General features: G+C 35.1%; 1 protein-coding gene across 15 annotated transcripts in view; it reads left to right on the plus strand.

Annotated features, from left to right (window-relative positions):
* LOC136856645 (UTP--glucose-1-phosphate uridylyltransferase-like) overlaps window positions 1-20,000 on the plus strand; it is a 63,768-nt gene that overhangs the window by 25,748 nt on the left and 18,020 nt on the right. For 3 of the 15 annotated variants that reach the window (XM_067134625.1, XM_067134627.1, XM_067134626.1), the window contains exon 1: window positions 16,827-16,907. The exons of 4 other annotated variants lie outside the window; for them this stretch is intronic. Coding sequence is in view for 1 of the 11 variants with exons in the window: in XM_067134631.1 (XP_066990732.1) it covers window positions 9,328-9,375 (48 nt within the window). In the remaining 10 variants the exon portion in view is untranslated. Of the gene's footprint in view, window positions 1-6,682; window positions 6,742-9,223; window positions 9,376-16,826; window positions 16,993-20,000 lie in introns of those variants that run through there. 8 more of the 15 variants (XM_067134621.1, XM_067134629.1, XM_067134628.1 and 5 more) reach the window with 5 other exon arrangements.

Genomic DNA, 20,000 nt, shown 5'->3' on the forward strand with positions numbered 1-20,000 from the left:
ACATATACATGTATATACAGTATATTGTACATATATATGTGTTTATATACATATACATGTATATATATTATACATACATACATACACACACACACACATACATACAAACAAAACGAACCACACGGCAGAAACAGACCAATGGAACGCAAAACTCATTGCATGACGAAACCAAAGATAGACACAGATAGATAGATAGACAGAGATGACCTTGGCATTGGCATCCAGGCTCCTATCTTGGCGAGAGACACAAACAGCCAGAGGCTTACAAACAACTATTGCAGTTGCACGCTTCAACTGCACACTTCTCGCTCTCTGCCATGTGTTCTACCTGAACGACAACTGCTGGGAGATTGTGTGTGTGTGTGTGTATGTATGTATATATATATATATATATATATATATATATATATATATATATATATATATATAATATATATATATATATATACATATATATATATAAAAATATATATATATATATATATTCTATGTATATAATGTATTCATATATATAAATATATATATATATATATATAAAAATATATTTATATATATATATTATATATATAAATATATATATATATATATATATATATATATATAGAATATACATATATATTATACATAAAAATATATATATGAAATATACATATATATATATATCGAAAGGAAGCTTTTAGTGAGAGAAAGAGAGATTGAGAGAGACATATTTACGATTTAGCGATTAAAATAGGATATTCAACCCACGAAACGAAGCTTTTGTGAAGACACTAATTTTTACACACACAGAGAGAGAGAGAGAGAGAGAGAGAGAGAGAGAGAGAGAGAGAGAGAGAGAGAGAGAGAGAGAGAGTCTCCTCTCCTCATAATGGCATCTTGCACGCGCTCTGCACTTTGCCAGCAGATAGAGGATAAGTCTGACACAATACACTCGCATACACAAATCAGTCTGCCTACACATATCATTTATAATTAGGTATAATAGCAAAGTTATAACCTGCAGTTAATATTATAACCCCAATTAAATGTTTCGAGACAAATGGACGGTTATAAATTTACAGAACCGATGGCGATGTTAGAGAAACCATTAGTGTAACATAGCAATTTGTCCCACGCAAGAACATTATGAAATGAAATTAACGTGGAAAATGAATATAATCATAAGCAATAATACTATAACAGCAATGCAATATCCTGGGATGAAAGAACGGTTATGATTTTACAGAGTTGATGACGACATGAGAAAAGGATGACGGGTAACATTGGGAATTTGCAACATCGTAAGAATTGTGAAGGAAATTCACGTGGAAAAATGTCACGCCATTACGTGTTTTGCAAGATGGCGCCGGAGAACACTGGTATGGGTGGGGTTTTGTGGAGGGTTGGTTGATTTGGCACGCAGCTTCTTAACCCACCTGTTCCCCCCCTCTCTCTCTCTCTCTCTCTCTCTCTCTCTCTCTCTCTCTCTCTCTCTCTCTCTCTCAGTTCCCCAAATATTCATACCTAAGGTGGTCCTCGTTTCGCCTCTTCCTATATCACTTGCCCACCCCTCCCCCCGAAAAAAGTAAGTAAAAAATAAAAGGCTAACGTAACCTTGGGTAATGTAGCTCTATCAGCAAGTCACATAGGATTAAAACTGCAGTTTTTCTCGATTCAAAAGGTGTTTTATATGTAGGTTTAGATGAGAGAGCGAGAGAGAAATAGAGAGATATGATTATTATTACGCGGTTAAAATGGTATTTTCAACGTACAAAATGAAGCTTCATGAAGAAACTGTTTGTACGGAGAGAGAGAGAGAGAGAGAGAGAGAGAGAGAGAGAGAGAGAGAGAGAGAGAGAGAGAGATATGCTTATGATTACGCGATTAAAATATATTCAATAAAAAATGGAGCTTTATGAAGAAACTTTTTGTGCGTGGAGAGAGAGAGAGAGAGAGAGAGAGAGAGAGAGAGAGAGAGAGAGAGAGAGAGAGAAAAATAAATATGCTTATGGTTACACGGTATAAATAGTATATTCAACATATAAAATGAACTTCGTGAAGAAGCTGTTTGTACGTGGAGAGAGAGAGAGAGAGAGAGAGAACCTTTACCTCTAATAGGGGTGGCTCCAAAGTGAAAGGAAATGGCGTCACTGCCATATCCATACTTTGGCCCTTTCTCTCCAATACTTATTTGACTCCATCTACTTATCACTTTCTGTTTTGGCTTAAGTAGTTTATAATGTTTGATCCAGCAAAGTTTCTAATGTTGAATAATAAGTATAAACAAAGATAAAATCTTTAGAATACCAGAAAAACACAAGAATCTTATCAAAAATAATTCCCTTGTATGTAGCTCTCTCTCTCTCTCTCTCTCTCTCTCTCTCTCTCTCTCTCTCTCACTTATTACTCAACTGAATAGAACTGATTTTAAAACATTGTTTGTTTAGACCAAATGGAGTTAAGTCCTTGACGTATCCGTATTGCTTTAAGTAACTGATATCTTGGGCATCAGTTACACACACGCACACACACACACACTCACACAAACACACACACGCACACAAACACTCACACAAACACACACACATATGGGGAGTTTTCCTTCATGAATGCGATATACGAGTGTTCTGAGAGTTTTCTTGTATGTGTGTGTATGTGTAGAGAGAGAGAGAGAGAGAGAGAGAGAGAGAGAGAGAGAGAGAGAGAGAATATGTAAATGTAAATGGCGGCTCATTTTTAGAAGCGAAGTACCAAAAAGTCACACTTGTCCAAAAATTGAAAAACACATGTTTCGACTTACAGACTAAAAAAAAAAAAAAGAAGACTTTCTGATATATGAAAACCTGTAATAAACACGCAACTGACGATGCAGCCAGTGATATTCTGAAAAGTACAAAAACCGTTTCAGATACAGGTGTCAGCATAATATCAGACAGTAAATCATCTTGTGTACAGGATTTCGTAAAACATGCCAGTGTTACGGGGAGAGAGAGAGAGAGAGAGTAAATCATTATGTATACAGGATTTCATAAAACATGCCAGTGTTACGGGGAGAGAGAGAGAGAGAGAGAGTAAATCATTATGTATACAGGATTTCATAAAACATGCCAGTACTACGAGGGGAGAGAGAGAGAGAGAGAGAGAGAGAGAGAGAGAGAGAGAGAGAGAGAGAGAGAGAGAGAGAGAGAGAGAGAGAGAGAGAGAGAGAAAGTTAAGTATACCTTAGTTTTACCAGACCACTGAGCTGGTTAACAGCTCTCCTAGGGCTGGCCCGAAGGATTAGACTTATCTTACGTGGCTAAGAACCAAAGAGAGAGAGAAAGAGAGAGAGAGAGAGAGAGAGAGAGAAACATTTATCTGTAGATAACTTTCTCAAGTCTTGAAGCCACATGGGGCAATGTTATTCAACATACAAGAGAATATTATGCAGCATGAGAGAGAGGGAGAGACGTATGAACAGAGAGTAACAAACAGTCATGAACTACTTTTGTTTACATTTCAAGGCTTTAACACATTGTTTTTCTTCTTGTTAATTTTCAGTCATGTTTACTCTTCCATTCTCCGCCAAATAAACTAATTGGGTGACTAATTTGTATATAATTTTTTTCTTTGCCACGATTGTAACTCAGAGGGTTGTTGGCTGAATAAATGAAGAATGATTTTACTTTGGTCCAAATCTCGAACCACTGTAGAGAAAGGGTTCAGTATCAGAAAGAAATAATAATAATATTATTATTATTATTATTATTATTATTATTATTATTATTTCAGGGGATGAACCCTATTCATATGGAACAAGCCCACAGGGGCCACTGACTTGAAATTCAAGTTTCCAGGAAATATTATGATATTCATTTGAAAGTAATTACAGAAGATAATAAGGAATGCGGAAAGAAGAGATTGGTTATTATAAAATAAAAAAATATAAATAGATTAAAATATAAATAGATGGAAATATGAATAAATTAGTACAACCCAAAGTAGAATTTGTTTACAATCTAATTTTTTATTATTGTGAGTTGGTTTGAAAGATGCAGACACTCAGTTCCATAACTTTGGAACGAAGATTATATATATATATATATAATATATATATATATATATATATATATATATATATATATATATATATATATATATATATATATATATATATATATATATATATATATATACACAAGAGAGAGAATTGTTTAAAGAATTAAAAAATGAGTATATTTATATTTTTTGTATCTTTCTGTTGATGAATGAAAAAGTCACGTATAGTGTATACCATTCTTGAGTGGGATTCTCGTAGGGGGGTTAGTGCCCTCAGTGCTCCTCTTGCCGTGCACTGTAGGCACTGGTTAACGTTCTTTGCAGCGTCCCCTCGGCCCCAAGCTGCAACCCCTTTCGCTCCTTTTACTGCACCTCCGTTCATATTCTCTTTAGTCCATCTCACTTTCCACCCTCTCCTAACAGTTGTTTCCCTCCTGTTACACCTTTCAAACTTTCTACTCTCAATTTCCCTTTCAGCGCTGAATGACCTAATAAGTCCCAGGGCTTGGTCTTGTGCCTAACGATAACTCCTGACATAAGAGACGTTCACTAATAGATAAATAGTCGTCACACAAAAAAGTATATTAGTGCTTATTTTTTTTAAATATACAAATATGCTTAAATATCAGATTCACTACTTTGGGAAAAACTTACACCTGGGGATGAATTACCAGGATTCGAACCTGATCATTCATCCTCAAGTGTAAGTCATTTGGTTCAGTAACGACTCCAGACAGTGACTTTGACCACTCGGCTATCAAGAGATGTATAGGTCGATGTCGACTTGGCTTTATATGTGCCTGTCGAATTTAGAATAGAGTAAAATACAGAATTTACGCTAAAGGTCAGACGCTGGGACTTACGAGGTCATTCAGTGCTGAAAGGGGAATTGAGAGTAGAAGGTTTGAGAGATGTAACAGGAGGAAAAAATCTCGCAGTTGCAATATGAATCAATTGTTAGGAGATGGTGGAGAGTAAGATGGAAGAAAGAGAATATGAACGGAGGTACAGTAAAAAGGAATGAAAGGGGCTTGCAGCTAGGGGCCGAAGGGGCGATGCAAAGACCCTTGAAAGTAATACCTACAGTGCACCGCATGAGGTGCACTGACGGCACTAACCCTCTACGGGGATATCGAATTTAGGTCCAGTTTTGGGTTTCTGAAAAGAAAATTATTGTGCCGGCTTTGTCTGTCCGTCCGCACTTTATTCTGTCCGCGCTTTTTTCTTTCCGCACTTTTTCCTTTCCGCACTTCTTTTATCGAGACCACCGAAAGATAGATCTATTTTCCGTGGCCTTGATTGTACGATGTACAGAAAACTCGATTGCGCCGAAGAAACTTCGGCGCATTCTTCACTTGTTGAGAATCGAAATTGACCCTTCACTTATAAACGTGAGAATTTTTAATATTCACGAAGATTAAGCCACAAATACAGTTTAATGTCGAATTCCCCCAGGGGAATTATAATTGATACCTTGAGGAATTGGCAGTTCCTCGTTGGGAGAGTCGGTAGAGTTGTCGGCTAGCACTCGCTAGGCCCGAGTTCGAGTCTCCGGCCGGCTAATGAAGAATTAGAGGAATTTATTTCTGGTGGTAGAAATTCATTTCTCGGTGTAATGTGGTTCGGATTCCACAATAAGCTGTAGGTGCCGTTGCTAGGTAACCAGTTGGTTCTTGGCCACGCGAAATAAGTCTAATCCTTCGGGCCAGCCCTAGGAGAGCTGTTAATCAGCTCAGTGGTCTGGTTAAACTAAGATATAGATAACTGAACTTTAGGAATTGCCGCTGTTAAACTCGCGGAAGGACGTGGCGTCCTAATTGAACGCATCCTTGTTAGCCATCCAAACGAACACACCTGAACATTCCAAGCAGCGGTGTATAAAGTCATTAACACTTTTGTCATTGACTCGTCGTGTTCTAATTTGTCTTGTGGTGATTGGTGTTTTGTCGTTGTGACAGAGATTTGCTTTTTGCTGCTAGTCATTGGTTCCATTGACAGTTGCAATGTCTTGGATGTTCTCGATTAAACAGGGTAGTTTCTCTCAGTTATATATATATATATATATATATATATATATATATATATATATATATATATATATATATATATATATATATATATATATATATATATATATTTGTATATGTATTATATTTATATATGTATACATATATTAATATATATATGTATGTATGTATGTATACATATATGTATTTATATGTATATAAATATATATATGTATATGTATTAATATAATATATTATATATATTATATATACATATATATATTATATATACACATATATATATTTATATATATATATATATATAAATATACATATATAAATATATATATAATATATATTATACATATATATATATACATATATTTTTATATAAATATATATACATATAACTACATATATGTATACATACATATATAATATATTTATATTTATATTTATATATATGTATATTATATATATACAGTATGTATACATACACACATACACACACACACACACCTAAAGACCTGCCCTTTGGGCTTGCTAAATTTATGGTTGCATTTTTAGCTCCCAATCACAATACACTCCCAGATTAGGGCATCCTGTTTGATGCCCAGAATTTCATAACTTTGCCCGATTGATTTGAATATCGTCAGTTCAGTCCCAACGCGCAAACACGGTGTATGTGTGTAATACAAGTGTTTTTGTGTATACAAGTGTAAGTGTATGCAATATATATTTAATTATTGTTGTCACGCTGCTGTTTCCAACTCCAACAAACTTTCTGCTTTTGAAGGTTTTCTTTTGAAATAAAAAAAAACTAGTTTAATTTTTGGCTAATTTAGTTTTTTTATTATTTCAACTTTTGCGTTTTTTCAACTGTATGTATTGTGTTCACATTTTATAATCCCGGAAATGCAGACGTGATGGTAATTTTAAGTATATATATATATATATATATATATATATATATATATATATATATATATATATATATATATATATATATATATATCGTTTGATTGTCAGTCAGTGCCACAGCAGAAAGTCAGAACAGAAAACGACAGAAAAGAGAGTCCTTTCGTGTAGTTTTAAAATATCTTCAGGATGTAAGATCTGTCAGTTAAGCGAAAGCACTTGGCGGTCTGTCGTGTTGCTTTTAAAATATTCCTGTGGCATGAGCATATATATATATATATATATATATATATATATATATATATATATATATATATATATATATATATATATATATATATATATATATATATATATATATATTTACTTTTACATCGATGTATAGTTAAATCTAATAATGATAAACAGTTAAATGTAACCTCACGGGCAGCAGACTTAAAAACTTCTTCTGTAATTCTTTGGAAATGTGACATTGACGCGGCGGAGGTCACAATGAGGCGCGGTCCTCTGGCAATAATCCCTCCCTCCCTCCCTCCCGTCGGGTGTTGCGTCATCCTTGGGATGACTGAGAGACTGAGGGACCTTCCCTCAGGCGTGAGGAGGAGGAGGAGGAGGAAAAAAAGAGAAGTCTGCTGGTGTACATTGCACTTTCCTCCACGTCGACAAAAAAAAGTTTAATTTTATTTGTTGATTTTTTTTTAGATTTAAAGTTTCTTGCACTTCCAGGCGTGTAGAATTGGCAGTTTTTAATGTTAGTCATTATTGAAAAATGCTGAAACATCTTTTGATGTATAGCAATTATTATTATTATTATTATTTTTTTTTTTTTTTTTTTGTGGTCTATCACAATCATCCTATTCGACTGGGTGGTTTTTATAGTGTGGGGTTCCGGGTTGCATCCTGCCTCCTTAGGAGTCCATCACTTTTCTCACTATGTTGCGCTGTTTCTAGTAGCACACTCTTCTGCATGGGTCCTGGAGCTACTTCGGCATCTAGTTTTTCCCGATTCCTTTTCAGGGATCGTGGGATCGTGCCTAGTAGTTCCCTAGTAGGGTACGATTTCCACTGGCATATTCCATATCCTTCTTATTTCGATTTTCATGTCTTGATACTTATCAATTTTTTCTTTCTCTTTCTTTCTCATGTACTATGGTGCATTATTATTATTATTATTATTATTATTATTATTATTATTATTATTAGTATTATTATTATTATTATTATTATTATTATTATTTATTATTCGGAAGATGAACCCCTAGTCTTACAGGCCAAGCCAAACGTGGCCTATTGACTTGGAATTCAAGCTTTCAAAGAATGTGGTGTTCAGTTCAAAGAATCAACAAAAGCTAATGGGTAAAACAGAAAGAAGAGATAAGCCATTAGAAAAGAAAAAATAAATAAATTTGCCTCTTAAACAAATAAATAGATCATTGCGGCATTACATTATGCAAAAAGGAAAACTGCAAAATAAACTTGTGGAAGGAGAGTGAGAATTTCCACCAGTTTCACGTTGCGAATCTTCTTACGAAGATGCCTTGCAAAACAGTTCCAGTTATATATATATATATATATATATATATATATATATATATATATATATATATATATATATATATATATATATATATATATATATATATATATATATACATACAGTACTCGTATATATGTTCTAATATAATTACGCCAAGCGTGTATCGATTATCATTTTAATAAAGTGACATTAGCTGTAAAAGAATGTTAATAGTTTAAGTTATCCAAGCAGTTATATATTTCTCCAGTGCACTGATTTCGCCTTAATTACATAGGAAACGTAAGGTGCTCGTTAATTGTTACGCTTTGCTGAAATTCCTGGAGATGATGATAGTTTTCTTGCACGGTGCAAACGTGAATGTTGATTGATTGATTGTATTTTTTAGCGTGACAATAAGAAAGGTCGGCAGATGCCTATTGTAAGGGATGACAGTTGCTATAATAGTTTTATATTAACACGAAAAAGCGTCGAATTGTTGCAAATTCAATAGAAAACAAAGAAATTTCTTTAGGCTTTTTCAGTAATCACTGACTCGGTTGATTGTAAATACCAAACGGAAAATTCGATTATGCTAATAAGAAGGATATAAAGTGAAATAACTAAGAGAGAGAGAGAGAGAGAGAGAGAGAGAGAGAGAGAGAGAGAGAGAGATTTTGAAGTTATCCTGACGAGGAATGCAGTGTAAACGTCCTTTGGCCTGAAGAGAGAGAGAGAGAGACTCCTCAGCTTCTCAGGGATATACCAGTCTCCTCTGAGAGTGAGCGAGTGAGTGAGGGTGGGTGAGGTGAGCGAGTGATTCAGTCGTCAGGATGAGAATTGCAGAAGTCATCCCAACGCCGAGATATCAGGATGGTAGGAGAGGCTCTTCGCAACCATACAATACCTTGGTCTGTTGTGGTGAGTTCCATTATAATATTAATAATAATAATTAGTATTATTATCAAGTCCAGTATACCATTGTGGGCGTAAGTGACGTGTGACGTCCCAATCTTGGTTATTAACTGTTACGTCAGCATTGAAGTTTACAAGTGTTTTTTTTTTATCACCGTTAACAAGTGTTTTTTATTGAGGTAACAAGTGTTTTTTTTTATTGAGGTAACAAGTGTTTTTCGTCTGAGTAAACGTGTGTTTTTATTTTGAGTAAACCCAGAGTTTTTCTCGTCCTGGATTACCGAAATTGTGGTATCTTTACAATTGACGTGGAAAGTTATGGATGCAGTGTAGAAATGGCATCATATCTGTCGGTTTGAGTTTGTATATTGAAGAATTTTGGAGAGAGAGAGAGAGAGAGAGAGAGAGAGAGAGAGAGAGAGAGAGAGAGAGAGAGATTTGATTGGTTAATCATAAGTCAATTTTTGAATGCTTAGCCTTACGTTATATGAAGGTAGATATTTATACGATTGTGACTCTCTCTCTCTCTCTCTCTCTCTCTCTCTCTCTCATGTTGAATAGTATTCTCTTGTATATTTTGAATAATATTGTGCCATGTGGTTTCAAGACCTGAGGAAGTTAACTACAGATAAGTCTCTCTCTCTCTCTCTCTCTCTCTCTCTCTCTCTCTCTCTCTCTCTCTCTCTCTCTCTCTCTCTCCTCGTAATGCTGGCATGTCTTACGAAATCCTGTACACGCGATGATTTACTATGTGATATTATGTTGTCACCTGTATCTGAAATGGTTTTTTGTACTTTCCAGAATATTACTGGCTGCATCATCAGTTGTGTGTTTATTACAGTTTTTTTTTTGTATCGGCCACTTTTTCTTTCAGTTTGGAAATCTAAACAGGTGTGTTTTTTAATCTGTGGACAAGTGTGTCCTTTGGGGGGGCATTTCGCTTCTAAAAACGATCCGCCACCACAGGTGGTGCTCAGCCTGTCCACAGTCGTGGATATGATTCAACGTCTGTCTCTTTTTTGTACCTGTATACTTCGAGAGGGGCAGTTTTGTACCTGTATACTTCGAGAGGGGCAGTTTTGTACCTGTATGCTTCGAGAGGGGCAGTTTTGTACCTGTATACTTCGAGAGAGACAGTCGTTATCTGTATACTTCGAGAAGAACAGGCCTTTACCTGTATACCTGTGATTGGAGCTCGTATCCTTCCTCAGCTGACCTGCTGAAGGGTACATTCAACCCATGCCCTGGGGGTATAAATACCCTCAGGGAGTTTATTTATGCGATGAATTAATGTTCTGTCTACGTGGAAGAACTGACAATGACAGAATACTTCACTCCTTCGTTTCTTCACTCCTTTGTTCCTTCATCGCTTCACTCCTTTACTCCCTCATTCCTTCACTCCGTAATTCCTTTATTCCTTGATTTCTTCACTCCTTTTTACCTTTTACTTCTTCATTCTTTCAATCCCTCATTCCTTCACTCCTTAATTTATTCCCTCCTCCATTCCCCCCACTTTCACTCCTTCACTCCTTCATTCCTTCCCTCCTCTCCTTTACCTCTTCATTCCTGTACTCTTTCACTGCTTTACTCTTCACTCCTTTACTTCTTCACTCCTTTACTCTTTCACTCCTTTACTCTTCACTCCTTCATTTCTTCCTTCCTCTTCTTCACTTCTTCATTCCTGTACTCCTTCATTCCTTCACTCTTTCATCCCCCCCCCCCTCTCGACGTGTAACTCTCTCTCTCTCTCTCTCTCTTACGCATCCGGAGTATCATCGGAATTTCCTTGCGGTTCAAGGCCGTTCCCTAATGAAGATCATTATTTCGAGGAATGCTCTCTCTCTCTCTCTCTCTCTCTCTCTCTCTCTCTCTCTCTCTCTCTCATGGAAACCGTAGCAGTGTATTATTCCTTTTTCTCACTTTCGATCTAATATAAATGTGAGCAATGCATTATTTATGTATCTGCTCTCTCTCTCTCTCTCTCTCTCTCTCTCTCTCTCTCTCTCTCTCTCAGTTCAGGCTGTTTAAACGGCTGGCAAAGCAGCAGTAACGAGGTTAAATTAAATAGGTTAAATTACAATATATATATATATAATATATATATATATATATATATATATATATATATATATATATATATATATATATATATATATATATACATATATATATATATATATATATATATATATATATATATATATATATATATATATATATATATATATATATATAATTTTTAAGAATGTTTCAGATCGTAATTTTCTTCCGCGTTTATCGTAATTATGCTTCTAATTACGACGGTAATTACCCGTAATTGCCGTCCATGCGCTTTTACCCTAGGACACAAATGTTTTTGTTGTAATTATTTTCCGTTAAATACATCTTACACCATAGGGAAGTACTTGCTGTGTAAGCATTTTGGCAGTTCTGGAAGAAAATATTTGCCACAATTTTACGTCATTTCTACGAAAAACAACTTAAGATTTGTCACATTATTCATTGTTAGCTTGAAGGCTTTACGTCAATGTTACGACAAACAACTTAGGATTTGTCACGCTTTCAGTGTTAGCTTGAAGACTTTACGTCATTTTTACGACAAACAACTTAGGATTTGTCGCACTTTTCAGTTTTAACTTAAGACTTGACGTCATTTTACTGCAAACAACGTAAGATTTGTCACAATTTTCAGTTTTGACTTCAAGACTTGACGCCATTTTACGACAAACAACGTAAGGTTTGTGACAATTAGGTAAATTATAAATCTTCCTTTTACTTAAGACAAGAGCGTTGATATCTCCCCTTTTTTTAATATAAAATTTTATTTGTATTCGAAAATAAATTTCTGCTCTGGAGTACTATATCACCCAGCCTCAAGCTGTGTCTGATTCGAAGTTCTCCGAATTGGTGAGTGGGTAGGGTCACGTGATAGGGTCACGTGACTTTGGAGACTTGTGAAGATCAACTTGGAGAAGTATTGTTCTCTTCGTGAATAATTTTTTTTTTTTTTTAGTTTCGTCTGCTAAATGGAGATCGTTTTTATGTTTAGATATGTTAGTGATAATGTTTTCTTCTGTAGATTCGTCTGCTAAATGGAGAAAGTTTTTATGTGTAAATATATTTTAAAAAATATTTTTTTAGAGAACGTTTTATGTGTAAATATATTAGTAGATAATGGTTTTTTTTTTTTAGATTCGTCTGCTAAATGGAGAACGTTTTTATGTGTAAATATATAATTTTTTTTTATTTCGTCTGCTAAATGGAGAACGTTTTTATGCGTAAATATATTAGTAAATAATATTTTTTTTTAGTTTCGTCTGCTAAATGGAGAACGTTTTCATGTGTAAATATATTAATAAATAATAATTTTTTTTTTTTAGTTTCGTCTGCTAAATAGAGAACGTTTTTATTTGTAAATATTAGTAAATAATAATTTTTTTTAGTTTCGTCTGCTAAATGGAGAACGTTTTTATGTGTAAATATATTAGTAAATAATAATTTCTTTAGTTTCGTCTGCTAAATGGAGAACGTTTTTGTGTGTAAATATATTAGTAAATAATAATTTTTTTTGTTTCGTCTGCTAAATGGAGAACGTTTTCATGTGTAAATATATTAATAAATAATGTTTTCTTTTTAGTTTCGTCTGCCAATTGGAGAACATTTTTGTGTAAATATATTGGTAAATAATATTTTCGTTTTTAGTTTCATCTGCCAAATGGAGAACGTTTTTGTCTGTAAAAATATTAATAAATATTTTTTTTTTGTTTCGTCGGCTAAATGGAGAACGTTTTCATGTGTAAATATATTAGTAAATAATAAATTTTTTGTTTCGTCTGCCAAATAGAGAACGTTTTTGTGTAAATATATTAGTAAATAATATTTTTTTTAGTTTCGTCTGCTAAATGGAGAACGTTTTATGTGTAAATATATCATTATATAATATTCTTACTGTCCATTACCGTTTCAGCTCTGAAAAACATTAAAACGTTTAATCCCTCTATACTTATGAGAACAAATATGTTTATATCTGAACTTTTTCATGTTTTTGTTAAACGTGTGAGTGATTATAGCAACGTCTCCAGCAGAGCTAGAAGTTAAACCTGTTTGTGTAATATGAAGACGCCTGTGAAATATGAGCCATTTTAAAGGCTTTGTAATTGATCGTCTCTCTCTCTCTCTCTCTCTCTCTCTCTCTCTCTCTCTCTCTCTCTCTCTCTCTCTCTCTCTCTCTCTCTCTCTCATGTTGAATGATACCTCTCTCTCTCTCATGTTGAATGATACCGCTTCGTGTAGTTTTAAAATTTTGAGCAAGGGAGTTACCTACTGAGAGAATACTGTCTCTCTCTCTCTCTCTCTCTCTCTCTCTCTCTCTCTCTCTCTCTCTCTCTCTCTCTCTCTCTCTCTCATGTTGAATGATACCGCTTCGTGTAGTTTTAAAATTTTGAGCAAGGAAGTTACCTGCTGAGAGAATAGTTTCTCTCTCTCTCTCTCTCTCTCATGTTGAATGATACCGCTTCGTGTAGTTTTAAAATTTTGAGCAAGGAAGTTACCTACTGAGAGAATACTCTCTCTCTCTCTCTCTCTCTCTCTCTCTCTCTCTCTCTCTCTCTCTCTCTCTCTCTCTCTCTCTCTCTCTCTCTGTTCAAAAGGGCAATTTTTCCATTTATACAGTGAGTAGTATTTATCCCCGTAGGTGGGGGTAGTGCCGTCACTGCACCTCTTCTGGTGGAATGTAGTCATTACTTACTGTAGGTTCTTTGCAAGCGTCCCTTCGGCCCCTAGCTGCAACAACCCCTTTCGTTCCTTTTACTGTACCTCCATTCATATTCCCTTTCTTCCATCTTACTCTCCACCCTCTCCTAACAATCGATTCATAGTGCAATTGACAGGTTTTCACTTTTACTGGCAATTTCCGCTTCAGCGCTGAATGACCTTACAGGCCTTTGGCCTAAATTTTATATTGAATTCAATAGTACTCACTTCTCACTAATGCCTGTTTCTTTTCGTAGACGTGTATGAGACGACGTATGTTCATGTGTAACATGAATGGTTCTTTTGTCAGTTACAGTGAAATTAGACACTATAAAATTGCCACAGTTGTGTTTGTGGTGGAACCTTTTAATACAGATATTGTGGTGTGGATAAGAAAAACATTGTTATAAGTATTGCAGTATGAAAGGAAATTACAAATAATGTGGTAAGAAATAATTTTTTTGTAAGTATTATGGTTAAAAAAATAAGATATAAGTAATGGGGTATGAAATCATTTTTATTTATAAGTGTGGTACGGACAAAAAACATTTTCATAAGTAAGGTGGTATGGGAAGAAACATTTTTACAAGTAATGTGGTATAGAAAAAAAATTTTTACAATTAATGTGGTAAAAAAAAAAATTATAAGCAAAGTCTATGTGATGCTTTACTCAACAAAGTACGTTTTAGTTTTCTGTAAAAGAAAACTGTTGTGCCGGCATTGTCTATCCGTCCGCACTTTATTCTGTCCGCACTTTTTCTGTCCGCCCTCAGATCTTAAAAACTGCTGAGGCTTAGAGGGCTGCAAATTTGTATGTTGATCATCCACCCTCCAATCATCGAACATACCAGATTGCAGCCCCCTAGCCTCAGTAGTTTTTATTTTATTTAAGGTTATAAAGTTAGTCATGGATCGTGCGCCTGGCAATACTATAGGACAGGCCACCCCCGAGCCGGCTGGAAGTTTCTTGGGGCGCGGCTCATACAGCATTATACGCTGAACAGAAAACTCGATTGCGCCGAAGAAACTTCGGCGCATTTTTTACTTTTTTTTTTACTTTTTTGTGCATTGAAAACAAGTAGCAAATTTTTTTCTGAATGAGTTAAATACTTAGGACATGATTACTTTTTCTATAAGTATTTTTCATGCTTCTGCCTCTTTGATAACAGTAGTTCACAAACATATTATTATTATTATTATTATTATTATTATTATTATTGGAGGAAGACCCCTCATTAGTGCATGATTCTCACTTGGTGTAATTAATTAAGCACGATTCTCACCAGGTGTAATTACTTAAGCATGATTCTCACCGGGTGTAATTAAGCGATTCTCACCTGGTGTAATTGCTTAGGCACGATTCTCACCTGGTGTAATTACTTAAGCGTGATTCTCACCAGATGTAATTACTGAAGCACGATTCTCACCAGATGTAATTACTTAAGCACGATTCTCACCTGGTGTAATTACTTAAGCACGATTCTCACCAGGTGTAAGTACTTAAGCACGATTCTCACCTGGTGTAATTACTTAAGCATGATCCTCACTGGGTGTTATTAATTAAGCATGATTCTCACCAGAAGCGTGATTCTAACCAGATGTAATTAATTAAGCTTCTCACCAGATGTAATTACTTAAGCATGATTCTCCCAAGGGTGAGAATCTTGACCATTGAAAAGGCGTGTGTCTTCATAACATGACTTTGATTATCATATATGGCAGAGGCTGACCTCGATCAAGAGCCTGTGCTGGCATAAAGTCCATCGGATCTAGTATACGAAGGCACGATCGTTGTAATGACGAAGTTATGAGAAGAAAATTGTTTGATCTGATGATTGCCATATTAAACTAAATCGGTTCTCCCAGAACACCTGGAGTCTCTCTCTCTCTCTCTCTCTCTCTCTCTCTCTCTCTCTCTCTCTCTCTCTCTCTCTCCTTAAACTCAAGGCCCTTTATAGTCTTTGCTCTCTCTCTCTCTCTCTCTCTCTCTCTCTCTCTCTCTCTCTCTCTCTCTCTCTCTCTCTTTGTCCTTTAAAACTCAAGGCCCTTATCAGTCTTTCCTTTAAATTTCTCTCTCTCTCTCTCTCTCTCTCTCTCTCTCTCTCTCTCTCTCTCTCTCTCTCTCTCAATTATCCTTGTCTTGCTGATAGTAATTAATCTAATTAACTCGGGTTCTGAACAATTTTAGCAAGAATGCCGATTAGGAAAATGATGGCGCCTAGTGACGTTTTCATTTTTATTTTTATCTATATATCTATTAATTTATTAATTTATCTTCTTTTCTTTCTTCATAACTTATCTCTTGTTTCTGTAGTTCTTGAAGTCCATCAAGATTTTTTTTTTTGAAGTGGGAACCTCGATTGTAAGCTTCAAATCCTTTTTTGTCATTGTTAAGATTTTTGTTAATTGGGATTTTGTTAATGTAAGTTAACTACTGGAAGTTATTCCTTTTCATAGCACCGTTGTGACTGTAGGTTGTTACTATAACCGTTGTTTCAATTCTCACGTATGAACAGGGAAGGTAAATCACACCCCAAGTGGTTGGAGGGGGAGCTACACACACACCCCTAAAATGTCGGGCAGGTGTTAGCAAATGTGGATGACAAGCGGACTTGCGCACCTGTAGAGAGAGAGAGAGAGAGAGAGAGAGAGAGAGAGAGAGAGAGAGAGAATTAAATTGCAATTCATTTCACCTGTGGTGAATCGCAGTGTACTGTGGAAGTTCGAGCAGGAGTGACTGACTGACTGTCTCTCTCTCTCTCTCTCTCTCGTGTTGTTTATAAAATGTGACTTTTGTAGTTACTTATAATTACTTATGTGGATTTTTCACTTACTTATAATCGCTTTTGTGGCTTTTTCGATTACTTATGAGTAATTACACTATGTTCTAAGATCATTTTAACTTTCGCTCTCATGGCGTCAAGATCTTGCAAGATCTGTTTGTAGACATTTTTGAAAGTTATAATATATATATATATATATATATATATATATATATATATATATATATATATATATATATATATATATATATATATATATATATATATATTAAAAGTACTAGTGCACAGTTATCAAGTTGTTCTTACCTGTCAGCAAATTGACTGTTTGAACTGTGCAGATTCTATATACTATTTTTCTCTAGCAAAACTACTAAAGTAGTTTTGTGGTCGTGTAGGAATCTACCTGAAATGTTAATTTATCTTTCTAGTGAAAATTGAGCTCTTTCTTCATATGTATTTATATATGTGTATATATACAGTATATATATGTATATAATATTGTGTATACATACATACATATACACATATATGAGAGAGGTGTAGAGAAACGTTTGCGTCTTCACAAATTAATGCCTTCCAGATGTGAACTGAATATTTATGTAACCCAAATTGATCCACTTATGAGACCCGCGTCGAGATATTTTTTTCTTTATTTCCATCTTACGAAATGTGCGAAGTAATCATATATTGTAAGAGAGTTGTACCTTTAGTCATTGAACATGGAGAATTTTACGAAACGTTAGGGGAGAATCTTCACTTTCGTTATTTGTAGAGAAAGCTGCAGGATGTTGGGTAATAATGTTGGGTGAATAATAATAATAATAATAATTATTATTATTATTATTATTATTATTATTATTATATTTTTATTAATTTCCAATAATAATGATATTAATATTATTTATTATTATTTTATTTTATTTTATTCATTTGGAATAATAATAATAATAATAATAATAATAATGTGAATAATAAAAATCCACAATTATATAGTAAATATATTACTATCTAAAAAGAACCAAAGACTTTCGAACACCTGAACAGTTCCTCATCAGTGTTGACGTTAAAATGCAAAGTGAGGGTAGTTTTCTTATGAAATAGTTTTTAAAAATTGGGGGCGGGGCGAGAAGATAACAGCCCATCACGGAAGTGCTGGTTCGAGTGTTATGTAATACCAAATTCAACAGGCAGTTGCGCCAATCTCCTTGATCTTCGTGCTTGCGATGTTGCATCTGCCTGCGCTGCATAGGTGCCATAGTCGGAACCATCCACAGGGACGTCGGCTATCTGGAGAGAGAGGGGGGGGGAAGAGGAAGCAGAGCATCAGGGTTCACACGGTCAACGTCAGTTTTGAAATTAAAATGTGTAATGTAGTGTTTGGCAATAAACCAGTTGATGAAAGGGTCTTCATTAGTAAATGACTTATTATCTTCAAACGGTATTCCCATGCTTATGGCAGCACCTTCAACTAATCTTCTCACGTGAGAATCGTCACTTTTAAAAATAGTTCGTGCACCACCCCAATTAATTTTGTGGTCTAAATTAAAACTATGAGCTACCAAAGCGCTCCCCTGTGCATGAAGATCATAGGCCCTTCTATGTTCCCTTAATCTTACATCCAGTCCCCTACCGCTTTCCCCGTAGTAACAACCATTGCAATCATGGCAGGGGACCTTGTAAACACCGCTGTTTCTCTTGGTGCTGTCATTATTCTTGGTAAGGGCTTTTGCCGAGGCGTTTTTATAGGTATAAACAATTTGTATATCCTTTTGGTATTTATTCATATAATCGCCCACTCTTGAGACCTCTTCTTCAAAGGGTAATGATACATGTTTCTTGTTATTTATACCCTTATTAACATGACCTATATAAAACCTCCTTTTAGCACGGCTGATGGCGTCAGAAACAAAATGTTCCGGGTATTTTAAGGACCTAAAGGTATCTACGACATGGGAGAGGAGTTCATCTAGAAATTCGGGGTCGCATATACGGAGTGCTCTTAGAACAAAGCTAATGATAACATTCCTTTTAACTTGCTGTGAGTGGTGGGAAAAATAATGAATATAATTTTCTTTGTTAGTAGCTTTTCTAAAAATTGAAAATTTGAAAGAGTTACTGTTTACATCCCTCTGAATTAAGACATCTAAGAAAGAAATCTTGCCATCAACCTCTTTCTCAACTGTAAATTTTATAGAATCGACAACGTTGTTGGCAGTGTTCAGTAAGCCGTCTAAAGCTACGTCATCGCCGTAAAAAATAATAAATATATCGTCTACATATCTCACCCACAGAGCAGGCTTGCAGGTTGGGTTACATCTCTTTAATATTTCAACTGCTATGAACTCCATGCACAGGTTAGCTAAAACTGGTGACAGTGGTGAACCCATAGAAACACCAGATTTTTGCGGGAAATATTCGTCATTAAAAGTGAAAATAGTACAATCAACACAGATTCTAACCAAGTCGAGAAATTGGTCACATGGAATAGGAAAGCTGATAATCCCTTCTTCGTGCCTTTTCTTTAAATTTTCCAAAACAAAATCAAGCGGAACGTTCGTAAATAAAGAGGTGACACCGAGGATAATCATCCTACCATCGGAACGGTTGAAATTCCTTAGTCTATCAATGAAATGGGAGGAGTGTATTAGGTGAGCATCAGATATGGCAAGAACACTCTGCGGGGCATTACAAGTGGCAACTATTGGACGGAGGGGAGTACCTACTTTGTGTATTTTAGGCAAACCATAGAAATATGGCCAACTGGGGATTTTTCCAGAGATTTTGGACAAGATAAGTTCTTTATGGGAGGGGTCCTGCAAAGAATTTGCGATCTTTTTAATTTTCCTATTGAAATCCTGTTGAGTTTTTGTAATGGTTGGAGGGTTTGTTAATTTAGTGTAGGTATTAGTGTCATTTAGTAACTGGTACGCTTTATTCAAGTAATCTTGTTTATTCATAACCACTGTAGAACCTCCTTTATCTGCTTTAACAACCATAAAATCTTTGTTTTTGATAAGACAATCTAGGTCTTGCCAAAAAGGCATCGGGAAGCCCTAGATTGTCCTATCAAAAACAAACTTTGCATTTTAACGTTCA

This window comes from Macrobrachium rosenbergii, chromosome 36 (genome assembly GCF_040412425.1).
Source record: "Macrobrachium rosenbergii isolate ZJJX-2024 chromosome 36, ASM4041242v1, whole genome shotgun sequence".
In the NCBI taxonomy this organism is placed as follows: Eukaryota; Metazoa; Arthropoda; class Malacostraca; order Decapoda; family Palaemonidae; genus Macrobrachium; species Macrobrachium rosenbergii.